This window comes from Ciconia boyciana, chromosome 1 (genome assembly GCF_034638445.1).
Source record: "Ciconia boyciana chromosome 1, ASM3463844v1, whole genome shotgun sequence".
Classification (NCBI taxonomy): Eukaryota; Metazoa; Chordata; class Aves; order Ciconiiformes; family Ciconiidae; genus Ciconia; species Ciconia boyciana.
The window spans coordinates 219,362,163-219,380,447 of NC_132934.1; the positions used below are offsets into that span (position 1 = coordinate 219,362,163).

An 18,285-nucleotide genomic window follows, 5' to 3' on the forward strand; every position below is an offset into this window, starting at 1 on the left:
TTGTGTGCAGCTACCTGCATTTGCTTTTCAGGTCCCAAAATTTTGTTTCCTGGCTTTGAAATGGAAATTTGACCTCGTTTGGGTTTTTTAGAGCTAGCTTCAGCTCGCATTTAAATGCAGAGTAACTGATGGTACGTGGGTGAGCGTACGTCTGAAGATGAGAGAAAACATTCTGTAGATGTTTATGAGAAGCAATCCTTCAACGTCCTAGAGATAACCCGTTTTTATATAGCCAGAACATAACACAAAGTTGTAGATAGGAGCGTCAGCCCATTGACCCACATGCTGGGGAAGGAGAGGGGTTCAAGGCAGTGTATTCCACCAGTAGCCTCACTCCAGATCTTATAAGTAGATATAAAACGAAGAGAGACTTGTCCAACTGAAATAAAGCTGACTGATGTAACCGGTTGCGATGACTGCTGCTGGGTTTGGGGCGGGCGTTAATGCTAGCTTTCAGCCCTTGAAGTCTTTGCATGAAAACGAGGACATTTTCTGCAGCGTCATTTCATCTCGTTAGGATTTTTCTTGGCCCGTGTCTCAAGTTCCAGTCTCACCCTAACGTTATCCCCGTTGCTGGGATGTTGATGCAGACTTAGAATCGCAGAATCGCGGAAGGGTTTGGGTTGGCAGGGACCTTTAAAGGCCATCTAGCCGACCCCCCTGCCGTGAGCAGGGACATCTTCCACTGGAGCAGGGCGCTCAGAGACCTGCTCCGTTTATTCACACCAATTTAAATTTCCCAGACTGTTTCCATTTTTTATAACGATAAATGGTGGTTAAATTTTCTTGGTTTTGTGATTATCGATGGAATCTCAGGGGGGGATGTCTGGATTCTCGGTGCCCAGCTGTGCTTCAAAGAGACCAGCTGCACGTTTCAAGGATGCTTCTGGTCCCCAGGCTCACAGCTCCCGGGCTGGCAGGAGCGCTGGCAGGACTTGACCCCGCTAAAACGTCCCCGGCTGTTGCCTTCCCCGTTCCAGAAGCTTCTTCCCCACCCGAGCGCTGCGCTGACCTGCCGGCCTCGGCTCGGAGCTGGTGGACCACGGTACGTGTCCCAGCCATCCCCATCACCCTGCCAGAGCTCAGCCAGCTGCCGGGACTCGCGTTCCCGGGGACTGCTGCATCCGCAGTGACTGCGTTTGTGTGCTCTGACCTTCTGCTTTGAAGCTGAACCTTTTCCTAGCTACCCTAAGGAGGAAATTGGAGGAAACCACTCCGGTTGTCCAGAGCCTCCGTTTGCCCTGCGCGGTTTGCAGAGCCAAAATCACAGGGTGACGTTCTCCATCGGTCTGTCTGTGCTGTTTGCCTCACCGCTGAGAGCTGAAAGCTGTATAAAGATCTAATGAAGGTGTAATATTTGAACCTTTCATAAAACACAGGTTGAGTTAAGAAGATGAAGCAGTGAGGGGACAGTTTTGACAGGGCGTTATTTTATTTTTAAAAGCTCTCCGCTCTCATCCCTCACCGTAACCCACCCGTGCAATAGACCTGCTCCTTGATGGAAGTGAGAACACGCATATATCAGATCGCTGTCGCAGCGAATGCAAAATGGATGAAACAACATTAAAAAATGAACAATGGAATGCCAATACATAATGCACGTACATGGACTTTATTTAAGACAAAGTGTATCAACCAATAAAGTTAATTGTTTTTGTCTGCATTCATCCCTCTATAATGTTATATATTTTTGGGGTGAAGAAAAGATAAGGCCACTCAGGAAGAAGTTGCATTAATTCTTTGGTTGACATGTTTTATTAAAAAGAATAAATTCAGCTGCATTTTTAAAAAGAGAGGGAGAGAGAGAAACTGCCTTTGTTTTTTACTTTTTTTTTACCCATTTACATATTTTGTGTATAAATATTTTTTCATAAAAACATCCAAATCGAGAGGGTATGCTCCACAAACACTGCACAAAATATATTACAGACATTTATATGGATGGCAGGAAGGGAGACAGAGGGCTGAAAATTTCCAGGCACCCAGTGATTGATGGTAGACGAGGCTTCCCCTGACGCTTTATTGAGTTTCCGATGATTATCTCTCTCTGAGACATTTTTTACAGATGACGGCCGAGCTGTCACAACGGACCATGGGGGAAAAAACCCAACAATAATAACACTTTAATCTCTTTACTGCACTGCTCCCTAGTATCTCAGATTCATCTTCCCTGACGCACGCAGTTCATTATCCTGCTCCTCCCTGGGTAGGAAATGACGACAAATAAGTAAATATACATACTCACCCCGTATGCTTGGAGAAAAGACCCAGGAAAGGAAAGGAGCCAGGGCATTAATTGATCTTCCTGGAGGTACTGCGGTTCATTAGCGGAGATGCTGGGCTAGGACGGCATCAGGTATTCATTACAGCGTTTTTCTCTTCTGAACTTTTCAAATCTTCTGGAAATCTGTCGGTAGCTCTTAGGAGGGAGCATGGAGTCTGCACTGCAGGGGATCCACCGTCCGGGTCCGCTTGCTTTGCCGTGACAAAGTATTAGGAGCTGAGAGCCCTTTCAAGTTCTCGATGGCAGAGTCCCTGAACGTGGCCTTCCTGAGTTTTGGTTAGATACCCATTCACCAAGGAGCTGAACGCACCTCCAGGAGCAGAATTTGGCCCACCGGCTGGGTGGCATTCATCCAACAGGAGACAGCACATGCCAGCCCCGCCGTCGCTTAGGCTCCGCGGTGGGGCTGTGCTTGTGGGGCTTCCTCATCTCCCAAAGTTGGGGAGAGGGGTTACGGCCAGGCCTGGCCCTATTTCCCGTCCCCTCCAGCTCAGCGAGAGGTGAATTAGTCTCCATTAACTCTGGAATGGGTGCGACAGCCTCCCTTTCCTCAAAAATCAGATAGAAAGTGCAGTAGCTGTCAAAACCTGCAGCCCTGAGCGACAGCATCTCCTTGTCGATAAAAGAGCCAGTGAAGATGGTGAATGCTGAAGTGAGAGAGGGATCTGCCCTCCCTTCAGACACGCGAGAGGCATTCACGTTGCATTCCTGACGATGGAATACTTGACCTCTTTGGGGGCTTTGATTGTCCGTCTGGCCAGGCTTTAGACCAGGCTTCTCTCTGGTGTGCTGAACGCTCTCAGGACTGATGTTGTGAAGACGCCGTCTCTGCTCCCCTAAGTCTCCCTTCCTGCCTAATCAGCAGCCTGGTATTGTTATTTCCTTCCATACTTACAAAGAGCCACTCTTTTCTCCACTGTTCATTTTTGCTGATGACGAGAGCGAAGGGCTTAAAAACCAGGAGGTTTCCTAAAGCCTGACCCTGAGACCAGCTGCAGAAGAGCATCGGTGCTGCGGACCCGGGCAGGCTGCTGGGCCCCTGGGTGCCGGAGCCCTGCCCAGACACACGGGCTGATCCGCTGGAGACTCCCAGAATACGGAATTTTCTTGAAAGCCAAGCGATGGTGGGGCAGCGTCCTCCCCGGTCACAGCTTCCCTTCTGTTGGCTGAAGTCCCCGCTGCCTTGTAGTAATCGGTTTGAGTATCGGGAGAGAGTTTCTCCTGACTTGGGAGAATATTCCCTCCCATTGTAGAAACAGCATCTCAGACTAGGCCTTCGATTAGCACCGGAGCATCAGCACCGGAGGCACTTTCACCTCTCCCGCCGCGTCTCTGAGTCTAAGCTTGCACGTGAACGTTGCAGATGTCGTTAGCTCTGTGCTCGGGGACCGGCCGGAGCTGCGCTTAGCAGAGAAGGGCGATGCCATTAGTGCCATCCGAGAGGTGCCCTGTGCCTGGGCGGTAGCGGCACAGCCGGCTCTGCTAGCCACGGTGTGTTGCCCGAGCCTCAGCTTGCCTACGAATCTGCCACTTCCCCAGCTCCTGCCCGCGTCTGCTGTGGAAAGGGGATGGATCTAGCGAGAGCTGGGCTTGGAGCTGGAGCGGTGCCGGCTGCCCCGCGGAGAGCCTTTGCCTCTGTCCGGCGGTTTGATTTAACGCGTTCCTCCATCTTCCAACTTTGCAGTCCAAACTCTGATTTTGCACCTGATCTGGAAGATTTAGTGTTTCGGAGCGTCTGTCTCACCACACAGTCCTTCTCCTGTCCTCCTGGGAATGCCTTGGCCCAGCTCTGCTCTGGCCTGCGAGCACAAGTCGTTGGGCTTTCCCTTGTGCAGGGTATCCGTGCATGTTGGCATTCAGTAGAAGGGAGCTCAAGGGAAGAAAAAATTACAATTAATCAGCTTCGGAAAGCATCAGTTTCTCTTCAAAGAAACATCACAATTTCTAGGTCTGATTCCACACAACCTGCCAGGGCTTGGTGTAATTGCATTTGCTCAGGGGATTCCAGGCTTTCTAGCGAGTTGTAAAACGTGTTATTATGAATTATTCCCGTGCCGGTAGCGTCGAGGAATACACCTCGTGCAGCACACTGTACTGGTGGCTAAGCAAACGCGGAGTGAAAACTCCAGATCCCAAAGAACAGCCGGTTTCCACACCAGCCCAAAGATGGCAAGCAGGTAGATACGGACAGGAGCAGAGCTGGGTTGAGTATCATGCTCTGCAGCACCTTAACCCGTATTACTTTTCAGTTAACAAAAGAAGTATTTTTATAAGAGTTCCTGCTTTTAAATGGCTACTACTTGACGTTTCTGGGAAGTGTGGGATAGAGGAGGCAGCTCCTGGTGGAGACGGGCACATGAGCAATCAGAGCGGTGCGATAAGGGAGGCTGAGCATGACTCTGAGGAGATCCGCTGGGCATTCCCAGCTGGCTGCTGTCCCCCCCCCGAAACGCTGTTGTCCTTCAGCCTCTCTGGCTTTTTTCTCTTGGTTATGGCTTGTAGGTTTTGGTGCTTTGTGCTTCCAGTGGGTGCAGACTGCTGGGATCATGTTTTGGCTGGGGGAGGAAGGTGGGGTGGAGGAAGCATTGAATGGTTGTTCTCTGGCCCTTCTGGACAGTAAAAGGGGAAAAAAAAAAAAGGCAGAAGTCTCTGTATCGCTTGCTCGTGTTGCATCCTGGTTGCACTTTGAAGGTGCAAAGAGGCTGCGGTTGGAACAAGGCCGAGAGCTCTTCTCTTGGCCTTTCTCCAACCACCTCCTCCCCTGCCTGGGCGCTGTGAAGGCAGTCCCTGGGATTTGTGGAAACCATGTTGTCTTCATCGCCACTGCTGCTGGGGACAATAGCCACCAGAAACCCCCACCGGGGTCCTGATTGTCTCCTGGAAAAGGCAGTCAGGCCCCTAGCAAGCTTCCAGACCCGTGGTGGTGGTCCGTGCTGCTGGTGCACGTTCAGGCAAGCAGTTCTTTACTTTGTCTCAGTGAGCTGAGCTTTTGTTCTTCTTCCCCTGCAGTCCTTGTAACCCGGGAGGACGACTTCAACAACCGCTTGAACATCCGAGCCAATTTCAAGGGCTGCACAGCTCTACACTACGCAGTACTGGCTGATGACTACCTGACGGTCAAATTGCTGCTGGATGGAGGTGAGTTTCGTAGCTCCGACAGGCTCTTGGGCCAGGAGCACTTCTTCTGAGTAGGCCTGACCCACGGAACCGTCAGGCTCGGACAGGGCCCACGCTCTTTCATTGTCAGGCTTAGATGTGATTTACTGTTTGCTTTAATCTCTTTATTTTTTAGTTTCTGTGTTCCCGTTCATCTCCCATGGTTTTTCTCATGTACTTCTGGCGGCCGTTCTCATCTTAATCGTTGAGTCTTCCCTTCCTTCCTGCAGTTCCGTGGAGATGCATCCCCCGGTCTCTCTGTTCAGTACTTTGAACGTTTCCCTTTCGCAATGTGCACTCTACTCATCGGTCATATCCGTGACCGTACATATCGGTTATGTACCCGTGTGGTGTGGAATCAGAGATGGGAACGGAACTGCTCTGGAGACAAGGCACTGGATAGGTACCGGTACCCACGTTAAATGGTTGGGGCTGTTGGTACCTGGGCGATGCGGCTCTTGTGAGAATTGGTAGAAATTAGCTTGTGCAGTTATTGGTCCTCCCGGTTAGATCACAGACCCCTTCTTCTCCTGGGTCCTGCTCTACTGTCATCTCTTAGGTACTCGCAACTCTAGATTACAGATCCATAGATATACTTACGGTTGGACTCGATGATCTTAAGGATCTTTTCCAACCTAAATGATTGTATGATACTGAAGAGATGAAAATTGTTTGGATTATAGCATAGTTTGGGTTGGAAGACGTCAGGAGGTCTCTAGTCCAACCTCCTGTTCAAAGCGGGGTCAGCTGTGAGGCCAAACCAGGTAACTCAGGCCTTTAGCCACCTGGGTCCTGAACACCGGCAAGGATGGACACTGCCCAGCCTCTCTGGGCAACCTGTTGCCATGCTTGACTGTCTTCCTGAGGAAAAAGCTCATCAGCACCAGCGGAGGAAAAGAAGAAGATGCGGTTAGCTAACAGAATAGAGATGTGCTGCCATGACAACAGTTTTTTATATTTACCCTCCCACTGATCTTTACCAGGATGACATTTGCATCTGTGTTACGCTGTTACCCGGAACCGGAGCCCGCTGAACGTGTATCTAGATGCGCCCGGTGCTGTTAAATTAGCCGCGATGCAAATTGTTCTGCAGACCGCAGAGCTAGCCAGTAGAGTTCTGCTTTCCTCCAGGTTTGTGCCCTTAGCCCCTAGCGTTCCTCCTGCTTACAACAATTTCAACTCCTCTCTTCCCTGCGGGGTCACCTAGGGCACCTTTGTATGAGCAAGAAACAGCGATGCTGTGCCAGCTTTCAAGTGTGTGCTTGCCAGCAGCCTTCCGCCAAATGCAGCGTATAGCAGCTGAAGGCTGTCAGCCTGTCCCTGCGGCGGAGGGACTCTCCAGCCTCTCTCTAACCACATGCTGATTTCTGCAAAAATTTTAGGGATGTCATAATCTTTGTGGTGTGGGTGTCTCAGGAGTTCAGGAGTTAATTCGAGGGGAGCAGGCAGGCAGATAATTGTAGGACGGGCTCACGTAAGGCTCATTCCTTAAGAAAGCTACTAAAAAGATAATGGAAAGTAGCATCCGTGAAGGCTAAACATCCCCAGAAGAGAGGAAGAAAAATAATTGTAGGAACATTGAACCTTGATACTCCTCTGTACCATATGCTTGTTATCTTTCACAAATAGAAAAATAAGAGTGAAAGGTTGAGATTCAATACCACTGAATTCCACAGTTAACTCTGGGTCAGGATTGCTCTCTGGGAGCCTGCCAGATACCAGAACCCTATCTCTTGGCCATAAATTAACCCAAAAAAAAAGGAGCCACTGAAAGAAAACCTATTGCAAATGGATTTAGCCAAGGTTCCTCGGGGACGCTTGCAGAGAAGGGAGCTGAAAAAGCAGACAGCTGCTCTGCGGGCTGTGGGAGTATGTGCATGTGGTGACTGGGAAGTCCTCAGACAAAAATATTGGCCCGTGTGCGGTCCAGCACATTTGTCTGGTGCAGCAGACCGTCTCCGTGTTTGCAGCACACGCAGACACTGCACGAACACCGAGTCGGGCGCTTTCCCGGCGCATCTGACTCGCTGCACATCCACTGCACGTGTTCAGCGGTTGCTTGTCCACGGGCGCTGGTGGCCAGAAGAAACTGCTCCAGCAGGGACCTCTGAGATCCCGCAGTCGTGGGCAGGGATGCCCGTGGGAGGAGCGGAGCGGGCTTCACCCTCTGGAGCCGTGAGTTGTGAATGCACAGAGCAGGAAGGGCTTTGATGGTGAGTGCGACAGGCTCTGTGACATTCTAGAGAGCGGCAACGCGGCTGAAGTGCCGGCGTGGAGAAGTCCTCCTCGCAGCAGTGTTGTGAACAGATCTGAGCAGAGCGAGTCTGTGGTTCTTGAGGCTGGGGAGTATCGCACGTGTGTGAATCTCAACAGCAGTGTTTTATCTCTAAAAACACCTAAAATATAGACATGGACTAGCCGCGAGGGCAGAGAGGCAGTCCGCTGCGAAGATGGCACAGAGGCACAGGCCACGGCAGCGGCAGGGACGTGCGTATGTTGGCCGCAGTGGTTGTGAAAGAAGGCGACGGCAGAGCTGCCGAGGCTGAGAGCTCTTTTTCCGTCTGTTGAGTTTGGGCTGGCAGCCCCCCCCCATACCCTCTGGGGAAAAGCTGGAATAACATTTTTTACAAAGATACCTGCTTCTCGTCTCTGCCTTTGAAAGTCTCCTTGCAAGACGTGTGTGTTATTATTAGCTGATGGAAAGTACCGAGCCAGCTGCTTGGTTATCCTAAGTACAGGTAAAATATGGGTGCAAATAAGTGAAGTTGGCACTAAAGAATTTTGCCATACTGAATAAATAAGTGCAAGTAGCAAGTCCAGCTCATTTCTACAGCTGTCCCCTGCTCAGCTGTCTGCGTGCTGTTACAACACTTAATAGAGAGGACTGTTCTTTTTGTTCAAAAGCTGGTTTTGTATCCGTACTGCAGCCACTGCCGTCTTTGTGGATGACCACTTCTGCTGCTCGATGCTCATAGAGAGTTCTTTGTTCGTGGCAAAGTGTCTCAGCTCAGAAGAACTCGCTTGGATCTCAGCAAAAAAGCACGTAACAATCTGTAGGACTGTGTTTGAGTACAGCTGAGGGGATTGTGTACCAAATCTCAGTGGAAATTCTGGATTTAGGCAGCCATAGCGCTAAAATGTGACGATCGCTCATCACTGTTCCATTCTTAATCCAGCCCCACGGAAATCCTGGACACAGATTCAAAAGAGTCTACACTTCAGAATGCATTTCCAAATGAAAATCATCATCTTGCAAAGACAGGAGCGCGTCCCCGTGCTTAGACCCTGGCAATAGCAGTCTCCACCAGCACGAATCTCCGCTTGGCGCGTGATGTGGAAGATGTCACTGGAGTCCTTGTAGGATCCCGAGGCTGAGTTTGCAATGTTCTTCAGGTTAATCTGTACTCACCAGCCCATCCGCAACATCCACTTACCCTTTGCAGTCATAGTTGTGATGAAAATTTATGACGACTTACTTGCTAAATCAAATACGTCTCCCTCTTTTGTCAGGTGAATTCTTCCGAGCTGGTGGTGTTCCAGCCCACCCTTCCCTTCCCTTCCCTTGCAGTGAGTTTTGCACGCCGCAGTTCGATTTCACGATTGGCGCCTGACACGAGGTTTTCATCGCATTGACCGGGGCTGTTCCCCTCCTCCCGGTTCGGCGCGATAACAAAGCCGTCGGTCCCTGCATCCTTGTTAGTATAATCTGCGATGAATACATGGCTGAAGATCTCAAAGTGGAGATCGAACACCTTTCAAAGTGTGCCTGCCCCGGGCCCTTTGTGAGGGTAATTTCCCCATGCCGCCTGCCATTGACATCCGCGCCTAGGATGTCTCCTGTTTGCTGACATGGAACAGGCTCCCCTCGCTCCCTCCCTTACACTTCCCTACACCTGCCTTTTTACTAACTCTCCATTTACTCTCCCGAACACTTCCTTCGCTTGGCGCCCTGCCCTCGGGGCCAAAGCCATTAACTGCCAAGGCCCCTCTCTGCTAAAACAACTACCCCGTTGTGCGGCGCTGGGGTTTTTTTAAGGGAAGCCCCCGTGAGCTTGCCCCTCACCCCACATCCCTGGCCTTTTGTGGCCCATTCAGTGACTCGCTTGACCCCTCCAGGACCTTATCGCCTTGTGGTCAGCATGTGTGTGCCCAGCAGACCGCGAGACGAAGTCGCTGCTCTGTTGTCCTTTTGGGCAGTTGTTGGTGACATTTCACAGTCTCCTGACCTGAGCTGACACCATAAATATCGGTGTTTATGGGAAGGAGTGGGTGGGAGCTCACGTCCACAGAGTGCACCAGTTGCTACTGCAGGCACGATCGATTCAGAGGGCTTTGTGTTTGGCTTGGAGGAAGGAAGGCAGGGTCTCCAGCTCGTTGACGATGGAAGTCTCTTCATTTTAGAGGGAGCTTTTATTATGTCAGTATTTAAATCTGCTACATGAAATAGCCGGTATTTGGTTCACCTTTCTCCCTTGCCATAGAGCTCAGCCACCTTCTAGCACCCTTCTAAGTCTGATTCTGCTCCAGAACCTGTCGCTGAAATGCAGGTAGCCGGAGGAGCCCAGGCAGGCACTGATCCGTGGGGAACCGGGACGGGAGCTCAGCTCCTGTGAGCCGCAGGCCAGTCTCTGGAAGCACGGCGGGTGTATTCCTGCCCTCCTTCCTCCTCTTCGCTCCGGACGTTTGCTGATAGTCAAAGCGAACCTCCCTGATGGCTCTCGTTGCTACCAGCCCTCTTGCCCTCCAGCAAGTCTCTGCAGGAGACTTAGGAGCAGGCTGGAGTTCAGGACTGGCTTGAATTCAAAGCCTGGCCCTTCAAGCCGTGTGGATGCAGCGATCTCAAACCCTGCAGCATGATGGTAAAGGCAGCAAAGCCACAACCTGCAGCGCTTATATTTCCACGCGTAGAGGCCTGTCCGTTCTCACGCTGTCGGTGCTATTGCAGATGAGGGGCATGGGGTGTTTTGCAGTGGAATGAGCTGTGATTCATTTTGTTTAATTTCTTGGGACGTGCTTGTGTTCTTGTTTTTTGGATTCTTTTTTTGTTTTGTTTTTACTCCCATGGGACAAATACACAGCAGGGTTTTAGGTCCAAAGAATACCTGCAGGCTTTAGATTTGAGCAGCGAGTACCTGATATTACTTTATTGGGATAATGTGGGGAGAAGAATTCAGGTTTGAAATATTCTGACGATCTCCAACCTGGCGTGGGGCTCAGAAGTGGGGCTCTGAAGAAGGGCAGACCCTGACCAGGGGAACTGAGCAGTAGGAGGCTTGAAGAAGCTTAGAAACCAGAAGAGGCTGGAGAGGTTCACCAGAAGTTGTCCCTGTGCATCTCTGAGTGGCCCCTCCTTTATTAAACCAAGCACAATCTGCTTGCCTTCCTTGTAAAAGCCCTTCGCAGCCTGTCCCAGCCCCGTGCATCACGCTGTCATTTGCTATTGAGAGATCACGCTGCTGACAGCCACCGTGACGTCGGCCGCCACTGCCTTGTGGATAGACTTATCCAGCAAGCGCGTTCGCTTGGAAGGAGCTCACCTGGACGCTGCAGAGCTGCTCTTTTCTCTCCCCCAGTGCTCTCTCCAGCGCTCAGTTGTCTGCAGGAGACTTTGCAAGTGGCTTGGTGATGCCTCGTCTGTTGCTCAACAGTGTTTCATTGCTGGCATGTGTTCCTCTAACCATTTCCAGCTGCTGTCTCATACTTCACGCTCTGTGAAGAATGGTGTCTTTGCCCCCGACTAAAGCAGCGAGGTCCAAATATACTCTGGAATAGTCACGAGGGACAAAGAGGAAGCTGAGGGGAGAGTTGTGTTTCCCCATCAGGGTGCTGGGGCATTGTAGAACCCCAGAGACATGAAATCGCTGAGGTTGGCAGGGGCCTCTGGAGACCACCTAGTCCAACCCCTGGCTCAAAGCAGGGTCACCTGGAGCGGGTTCCCAGGACTATGGCTGGGGTTTGAGTATCTCCAAGGATGGAAACTCCACAACCTCTCCAGGCAGCCTCTTCCAGTGCTCAAGATCTGTTACGGTAAAGTTTTTTTCTTATGTTTTGAATGGAATTCCTTGCATGCGTTTGTGCCCGTTGCCTCTTGTCCCGTCACTGGGCACCACTAGAAAGAGCCCGGCTCCATCTTCTTCATCCTCTCCCATCAGGTATTTATACACATTGATAAGATCCCCCTGAGCTTTCTCTTCTCCAGGCTGAACAGTCCCAGCTCCCTCAGCCTCTCCTCATCTGAGAGATGCGCCAGTCCGTTCATCGTCTTCTTGGCCCTTCTCTGGACTCACTCCAGTAAGTCCATGGCTTTCTTGACCTGGGGAGTGCAGAACTGGACACCAGATGTGTCTCCCCAGTGCTGGGCAGGATCCCCTCCCTCGACCTGCTGGCAGCCGTCCTCCTAACGCAGCCCGAGACACCGCTGGCCTTCTTTGCTGCAAGGGCACCTTTTTGGCTCGTGGTCAACTTGGTGCCCCCCAGGACCTCCTCTGCCAAGCTGCTTTCCAGCCGGTGGCCCCAGCCTGTGCTGGTGCCTGGGCTTGTTCCTCCCCAGGGGCACGGCTTTGCACTTCCCCTTGCTGAACTTCATGAGGTTTTTGTTCACCCATTTCTCCAGCCTGTCAAAGTCCCTCTGGATGGCAGCACAACCCTCTGGCGTATCAGCCGCTCCTCCCAGTTTTGTATCTCCTGCCATGGGGCTCTGCCCCATCATCAGGGTCATTAATGAAGCTGTTAGACAGCTTCAGCATCAGTATCAGCCCCCTGCGGTACCCCACAGGCCTCCGCTGTCTTTCTGCTGCTTGTCATGACCCTTTGAGCCTGGCCAATGAACCAGTTTTCAATCCCACTTCACTGTCCACTTACCTAGCCTGCATTTTATCTGCTTGTCTATGAAGAAGTTATGGGAGACGGTGTTGAAAGCCCTACTAAAGTCGAGATAAACAACATCCACTGCTGTCCCCTTCATAAATCCATGCTGACTACTCCCAATCCCCTTCTTGTCCTTCGTATGTTAGGAAAGGGTTTCCAGGATGAGTTGTTCCATCACCTTCCCAGGAATCAAGGTGCCGCTGAGTGGTCTGTAGTCCTCTGGATCCTCCTTCTTGTCCTTCTTGAAGACAGCCGTGACATTTGGTTTCTTCCCGTCCCCAAGGGCCTCTCCCCATCACTATGACCTTTTAACCATCGTCAAGAGTGGCCTCACAGTGACATTGCTCAGGTCCCTCAGCACTCGTGGGTGCTTCTCTAAATGTTCCCTGCCCTCATCCTCCTCCACCGAGGGTCAGTATTCCTTGCTCCAGATGTTCCCACTGGAGCCCACACCCCTGCGGTCGGGGAGACCCCAGGTCCTGCCCTGTGCCCTGGGTGAGGCTCAGCAAGGCTGCGTGGGAAGGGGAGCAGCATGGGGAAACCTCGTGAGCTTCAAACCTAGGGACAGCACCGCTGCTGAGGGGTTTGCCCTGCAGGGAGATGTCCCACCTCCCAGCGTGGGACGCTTTGCCTTTCACAGCCTTGTGCCGGGAAGAGTTGTCGTGGCTGTGGTACCACTGTAATCAATTAAAGTTACGCTAAACAAAGCACGGAAGAAAATGCCGCAGAGACCCGTCTTGTTCTTGGGCTAGAGCTTATGAAATGCAAAATCAGAATATTGTGACCGCTTCCTCCCATACACACCTGAGAGACTTGAGCACGGAAAGAAGCGTAGAAGCAAGGTTTCCTTGGCGCGTAACAGCTCAGCTGCCATTTTTCTCGGGTATGGAATTGCTTTTCCAAGTGCTTTTCCAGGGCATGTTTTGTGTGTGTGTCCATGTAGTGAGGGGTTGGCTGAACTGCCAGCTGCTGCTGTGTGAGAATTCCCGGCTTTGCTGATGGCCGGGGGTAGGTGGGGTCTTACATCTCATGTCTTTGCTTAAAAGCAGAGCAACTCCCTCCTTCGGAGACCGACCCCTTGCCCGTTGGCGGGACCTCCGCTCTCCATCCCCATCACGGGGACAGACACGTCTCCCCATGGCAAACCTGAGCACCCTCATTATGTGTCTCATTCTCCCCAGCGCTCTCCGAGTCGTCGAGCGCCTTGCTTTCTACTTCCCATCTCCAGAAATCCCCTTTGCTTCCAGCTCCTCCCAGAGCCAGCGTTCAGGCTGACCAGGCTGCTCCTGCATGGGAAGTCCCTGCTCCGAAACAGCCTTTGCCTCCTTCTTCCTGCGTGGGACCCTCGCTGCGACTCCGGCACTGGTCTCTCGTCTCATACAGGCGCTTACTTCTCATACCAGCCCCTCATACCAGCTCTCTCCTCACACCAGCCTTTCTGCACCTCCCAGACCATCAATCCCAGTCTCTCGGATTTTCACAAGTGCACTCTTTAAAGCTGACCTTCTGATTGTTAAAGCAGTGATGTATTTTTTATTTTTAATTGATAATCCTGATTGGGGTGCACTTGGTAAAACAATTCGGTCTTTTTTGTAGAATGTTACATGGGTTTGAGACTAGCGCTGAGCCTGCACAGCATGTGTTTCCTACAGCGTTTTAAGTTGCAGGGACAAAATGGTCGTTTGGTGGACGCAGTACTGAAGTACTGCCTCGGCCTGAAGCTGGCTGCTGCAACAACCTGAGCTCCAGGCAGCGTTTGTGCGGGGAGTGGGTTTTTTAATTCGCACGTGCCCTCACACAACCCTATAAAGGCATTAAAAATAGCGTGGGTCTCCAGGCATCTCAGCCCTCTGCTGTAGGTAGAGGGCATTTACAGACCTCTCTGTTCTAGATGCAGCGTGGCTGCTTGGAAGCTGCGATATGGCCTGGTAAATACTATGCCAGTTAACAATTTTGGTTTCCTTAAAGTTGGCGGGTGAATGTCTTGGCACCATCAAGGACCGTGCCTTTGTGCCTTGTGACATCCGTTGGCGTGGAAGGGGAGGGGGCGCGGACCTACAGGACTACGTGTACGCCGAACGGTCCCACGGCGTTAGCCTTGTGCCGCTAACGCCGGGATGCTAAGGAACCGGTCAGAACGGCCTTGAATAGAGGAGCAGGCCTTCCTGGGTTGTGCCTGTCTTAATTCAGATACTCATTGACACTCTAGGTAATATTCCTATTTTGCTTCCTGAACATGTAGTTTTAATATTAGGCCGTTAAAATGTTTCATCGTAACAGTCTCTTGGACTGGGATTGATGGTCTCGGAGGTGCAGAAAGGCTGAGAAGGTGAGGTCCCGCAGCACGTAGCCGGGGAAGCTGGGAGCGGAGCTCGGGTCTCGACTCCAGCCACGTCTCGCTGGAGCAGCCTCACCGCCCCGCCACCCGGAGAGGCTCGAGCACGCACGCCTACGCCTCGTGCTCGAGTCTCTCTTGTAAAACGTGAGCGATCGAGTCAGCTCGGTGCACACATCTCTAATTAGAGGAGAGAGGAAGGAAAGAACATGCATTTATGAAAACATTTTAGCTGAAGCTGCAATAACCCAGACTTCTGAACTCGATTTGCCAGTAAATTTAGCACAGTACATTTGGTGGTAATGCTCCACGCTAACCTATTTGGTGCAGTATAATTGCAGATATTGTGAGGAGGATGAACGATGGGTAAATGAATTACAGAGCCGGCATTGCAAGGGATGGTCTTTTGACATCAGAAAGTGAAAGTGCTTGTGGTATTCTCGGGAAAAATCAGGTTGTAATTAGAGCTGGCTTTCTTGTGTTTGAATTCTGCATGATATGTCTCGGAGCGTTTTCAGTTGCATCCCAGATGGAAAGGGCTGTGTTCGTGCAGAGGGAGGGTGAAGGAGATCACTAGACAGCTGTGGCTCCCAGGTCCCCAGCAGCCGGCGCGTGGTGACACGGAGGAGATACCTTGGGCCTGATCACATCCTGCAAAGGTGACATCCTTCTTTCCCTGCCCTCAGTGGCATCACCAGCGTAAGCACGAGCAAAACTGGGGAAACTCCGTGAGAAGCTGAGGAAGTCAAGCTGGCAGAGGTCTGCTAGGCTGGCAGAACAGGAGGTCTTTCCTAACAGGTGGATCCCCCAAAATTTCCAGCTAAGGTGCAGATGCAACTGTACAGTGAGTTTAAACCTACTGAATTGTTCTGCTTTGCTTGGTTCTCCGTTGAGCCCTGGAGATTGATCAGCTTGAAAGGCGCTGCCCCGGGGCCCAAGACAGTAGATGGGGCACTCGAAAAGTTCCCACGTGAGCTGGTTCCCTTCAAAAATCATTTCATTCATTCTAAAGCTACCTTGGCAGCTTTTCCCGTCTCACCCTTCATCTCTGGTGGCTCTGCCTCTGCCTTGGCATCAGCCAGGGCTTTGGCAGGACCGGTGGGGCAGGTATGGCAGTGCCAGCCGACAGGACAGGGCGGCACAGGAGTCTCCTTGGTCCATGGCACCCGTTATAAGTGCACAGCGTTATAAATGCACAGTCTGCAGGGGGCTGGGAGAACATGCGTGTTTGTCTTGAAAGCCAGTGGTGTTGCAACTCGCTTTGGGGAAATGAAAACCCCAGGCTGCTCTGTCTTCACTGGGGTTTTTTGCCTCACATTAGCTTGAGTTAGGAACCTCTTTGTCTTGGGAAGAACAAGGCTGTAACTCAGTCCTCATGAGCAAAACCAGGCCAGGGTGAAATCATAACTCTGCCTTTGCTGTCCGGGATCCTGCAGGCATGCAAGTGGTAAGCGCTCATGCCAGGGGAGCATCCCTGCTCCCGCAGATCCCTTATTGCCCAGGCCCCGGTGTCGGAGGGAGCGTGGCTGAGTCCTCCCCTGAGCTCCTGCCAGCGCTTCAGAGGACACCGAGCCCTTCCTCAGCCCGAGGCGGCAGCGGGGTGTCAGGGTCGGTGTTTTCGGGGAGCCACGAGCGTGGCAGCTGCCCCCAGGTGCTCTGTCCTGGAGGTTTGCTCCAGGTCTGGCGCCTGCCATAACGCGTCCATCCCAGGGCAGCTGTTGTGCAGGAGTGCCTGAAATCCCCTCTCCCTCTCCATGCTCATATTTACAAGGGAATGTGATAAATTCAGTATTGATTCCTTCTGTTGCACTGTAAATTTTGCAAAAGATGATTAAATAGTGCAATAGAGTCTGCAAGCACCGTGGCTCAATAAGTTCTGGGCCAGCGTATCGACCCCCTCCATTTGAAGGCAGCAAGTTCCACTCCCAGCCGCGCCAGACCAGTAATTAAAATCCTGTGAGACTGGGATTTAGAAACCAATCATATCACAGCGTCGAAGCGTCTAACGTCCCACCGTGGCGAGAGCAATAAGCGTATAAGTGCAAGCACATTTATGTCCATGTCGGAGTGCTTAAGAATAGTTTCCCCATAGGGCAGGGGAGCAAATAGATCCCTCTCTAAGTGTTTCTGGGTACAAAACTCCACAGCGACATAATGTTTGTCGTGAATTTAATAGCTCTGCACACATGTGTAGAGATAGAGAGAGATGAGGATTCTTTAGTTTCCCTTCCCATACTGTTACCTTACAAACAAGAATAAGGTAGATTGTTTTCACACCCAGGTATTAAGTACGCATCAAGCAACATACCCGCACGTTACAATAAAGCGAGACTGAATGGAGCAGGTAGGTCAACTTGTTTTAAAAGGCATTGCAAAGAATAAAGGTTTTTTGGAGCCCAAAACAGAGAGTCCAAATTGCCCGAGCCTTTCCGTGCTCTGGTCCTTCCCGTGCATTGCTGGAGAAGATTGTCTTTGAAAGCAGTTTGAATTTAAGCACCTGTGCAAGTTGAAAGCAGCTTGAGATAAGACTTAGCTAATATTCGTAACGTCTGGAGGGAAGCCTGTATCTCCTCAGATACGTCAAGTCTTGTGCACAGAGTGCAAGAACTCGCAAACTTGGCTCCCCTTCTTCATCCTCATCATCAGGTCTGCATCTGAGCGGTACGTGCGGTGCTGTGTAAGGCACAGGGGACCAGCAGCGATCGCGGCGATCCCTTCGCCGGCTGCCCTGGTCCACAGAGCTGCAGGAGGGAGGCTGCCGTGCCGTGCCGTGCCGTGCCGTGCCGGGCGTGCACCAGCAGCAGGACCCTTGCTCAAAGAAGCACTGCTGGAGGGCACACTTCTCCGCTGGAGCTCTCGGAAGGCAGATCCAAAATAACGTATTTCTATTTAACACACACGTTAATTTATTTTTTTCTCCTTCTATTGCAACCTTCCCATTCGCCATGCCAGTGAACTGGTTTATGCATGGGGAGGGAGGAGGGTTTATGCATTCCCCGTGAAGGGAAAGACGGTCCTCTATTGTTATTTTTCTGGAGGGCAGGTTCTGGTTGGGATTGTACCTGTGTGCCGGGCATACCTCTGCAGAGCACTTTATTTTCCCGAGTTCCGCTGGGGCCACTGAAAGCAAATTTGATCCTTTTGTTGTATTTTGTAATTTTATACTGAGGTGAAAAATCTATGGGCAAGAGTCTACCCATAAAGAAGGGCAACAGCCCTTGTCCCAGCGCTGAACAGCGTAAAAGAGAGCAAGTAACTGTGAAGGGCTTGTTCTGAGTTCTGCAGTTCATACCCTGAGGTGTACGATGCTGCGGTACGCGGTGCTGAGGACACCGAAACGCCTTCAGGACACGACGTGCCTGAATAAATACATAAATAGATAAGCGTTGGGCTGAGTTTCAGGAGATCTGGGGTGCTGTTCTAGATATTCTAGGCTGATGTGGGCTCGCGGTTCTAGATATTCCTCTCTTTCTTCCATCCTTTATTGTTTCCCTCTGCCCAGCAAGCTCCTCGAGGCAGGTCGCTTACTGCTGGCGCCGAAGGACGCAGCCATGCAGGGCTTAGCACCGCGTCTGACCACGTCCCTGCACCTCCGAGAGCAGCCGGGAGCAGCGCTTAGGAGGAGAACTCAGAGCAGGGCAAG

The 18,285-nt window shown here is 51.5% G+C and overlaps 1 protein-coding gene across 1 annotated transcript in view; it reads left to right on the plus strand.

The window, feature by feature from the left end:
* The window catches only part of CLPB (ClpB family mitochondrial disaggregase), a gene marked incomplete at its 5' end in the record, with an annotated part of 72,268 nt that overhangs the window by 11,849 nt on the left and 42,134 nt on the right, over positions 1-18,285 (plus strand). The window contains 1 exon segment of the mRNA XM_072851007.1: positions 5,294-5,422. Coding sequence (XP_072707108.1) covers positions 5,294-5,422 — 129 coding nt within the window.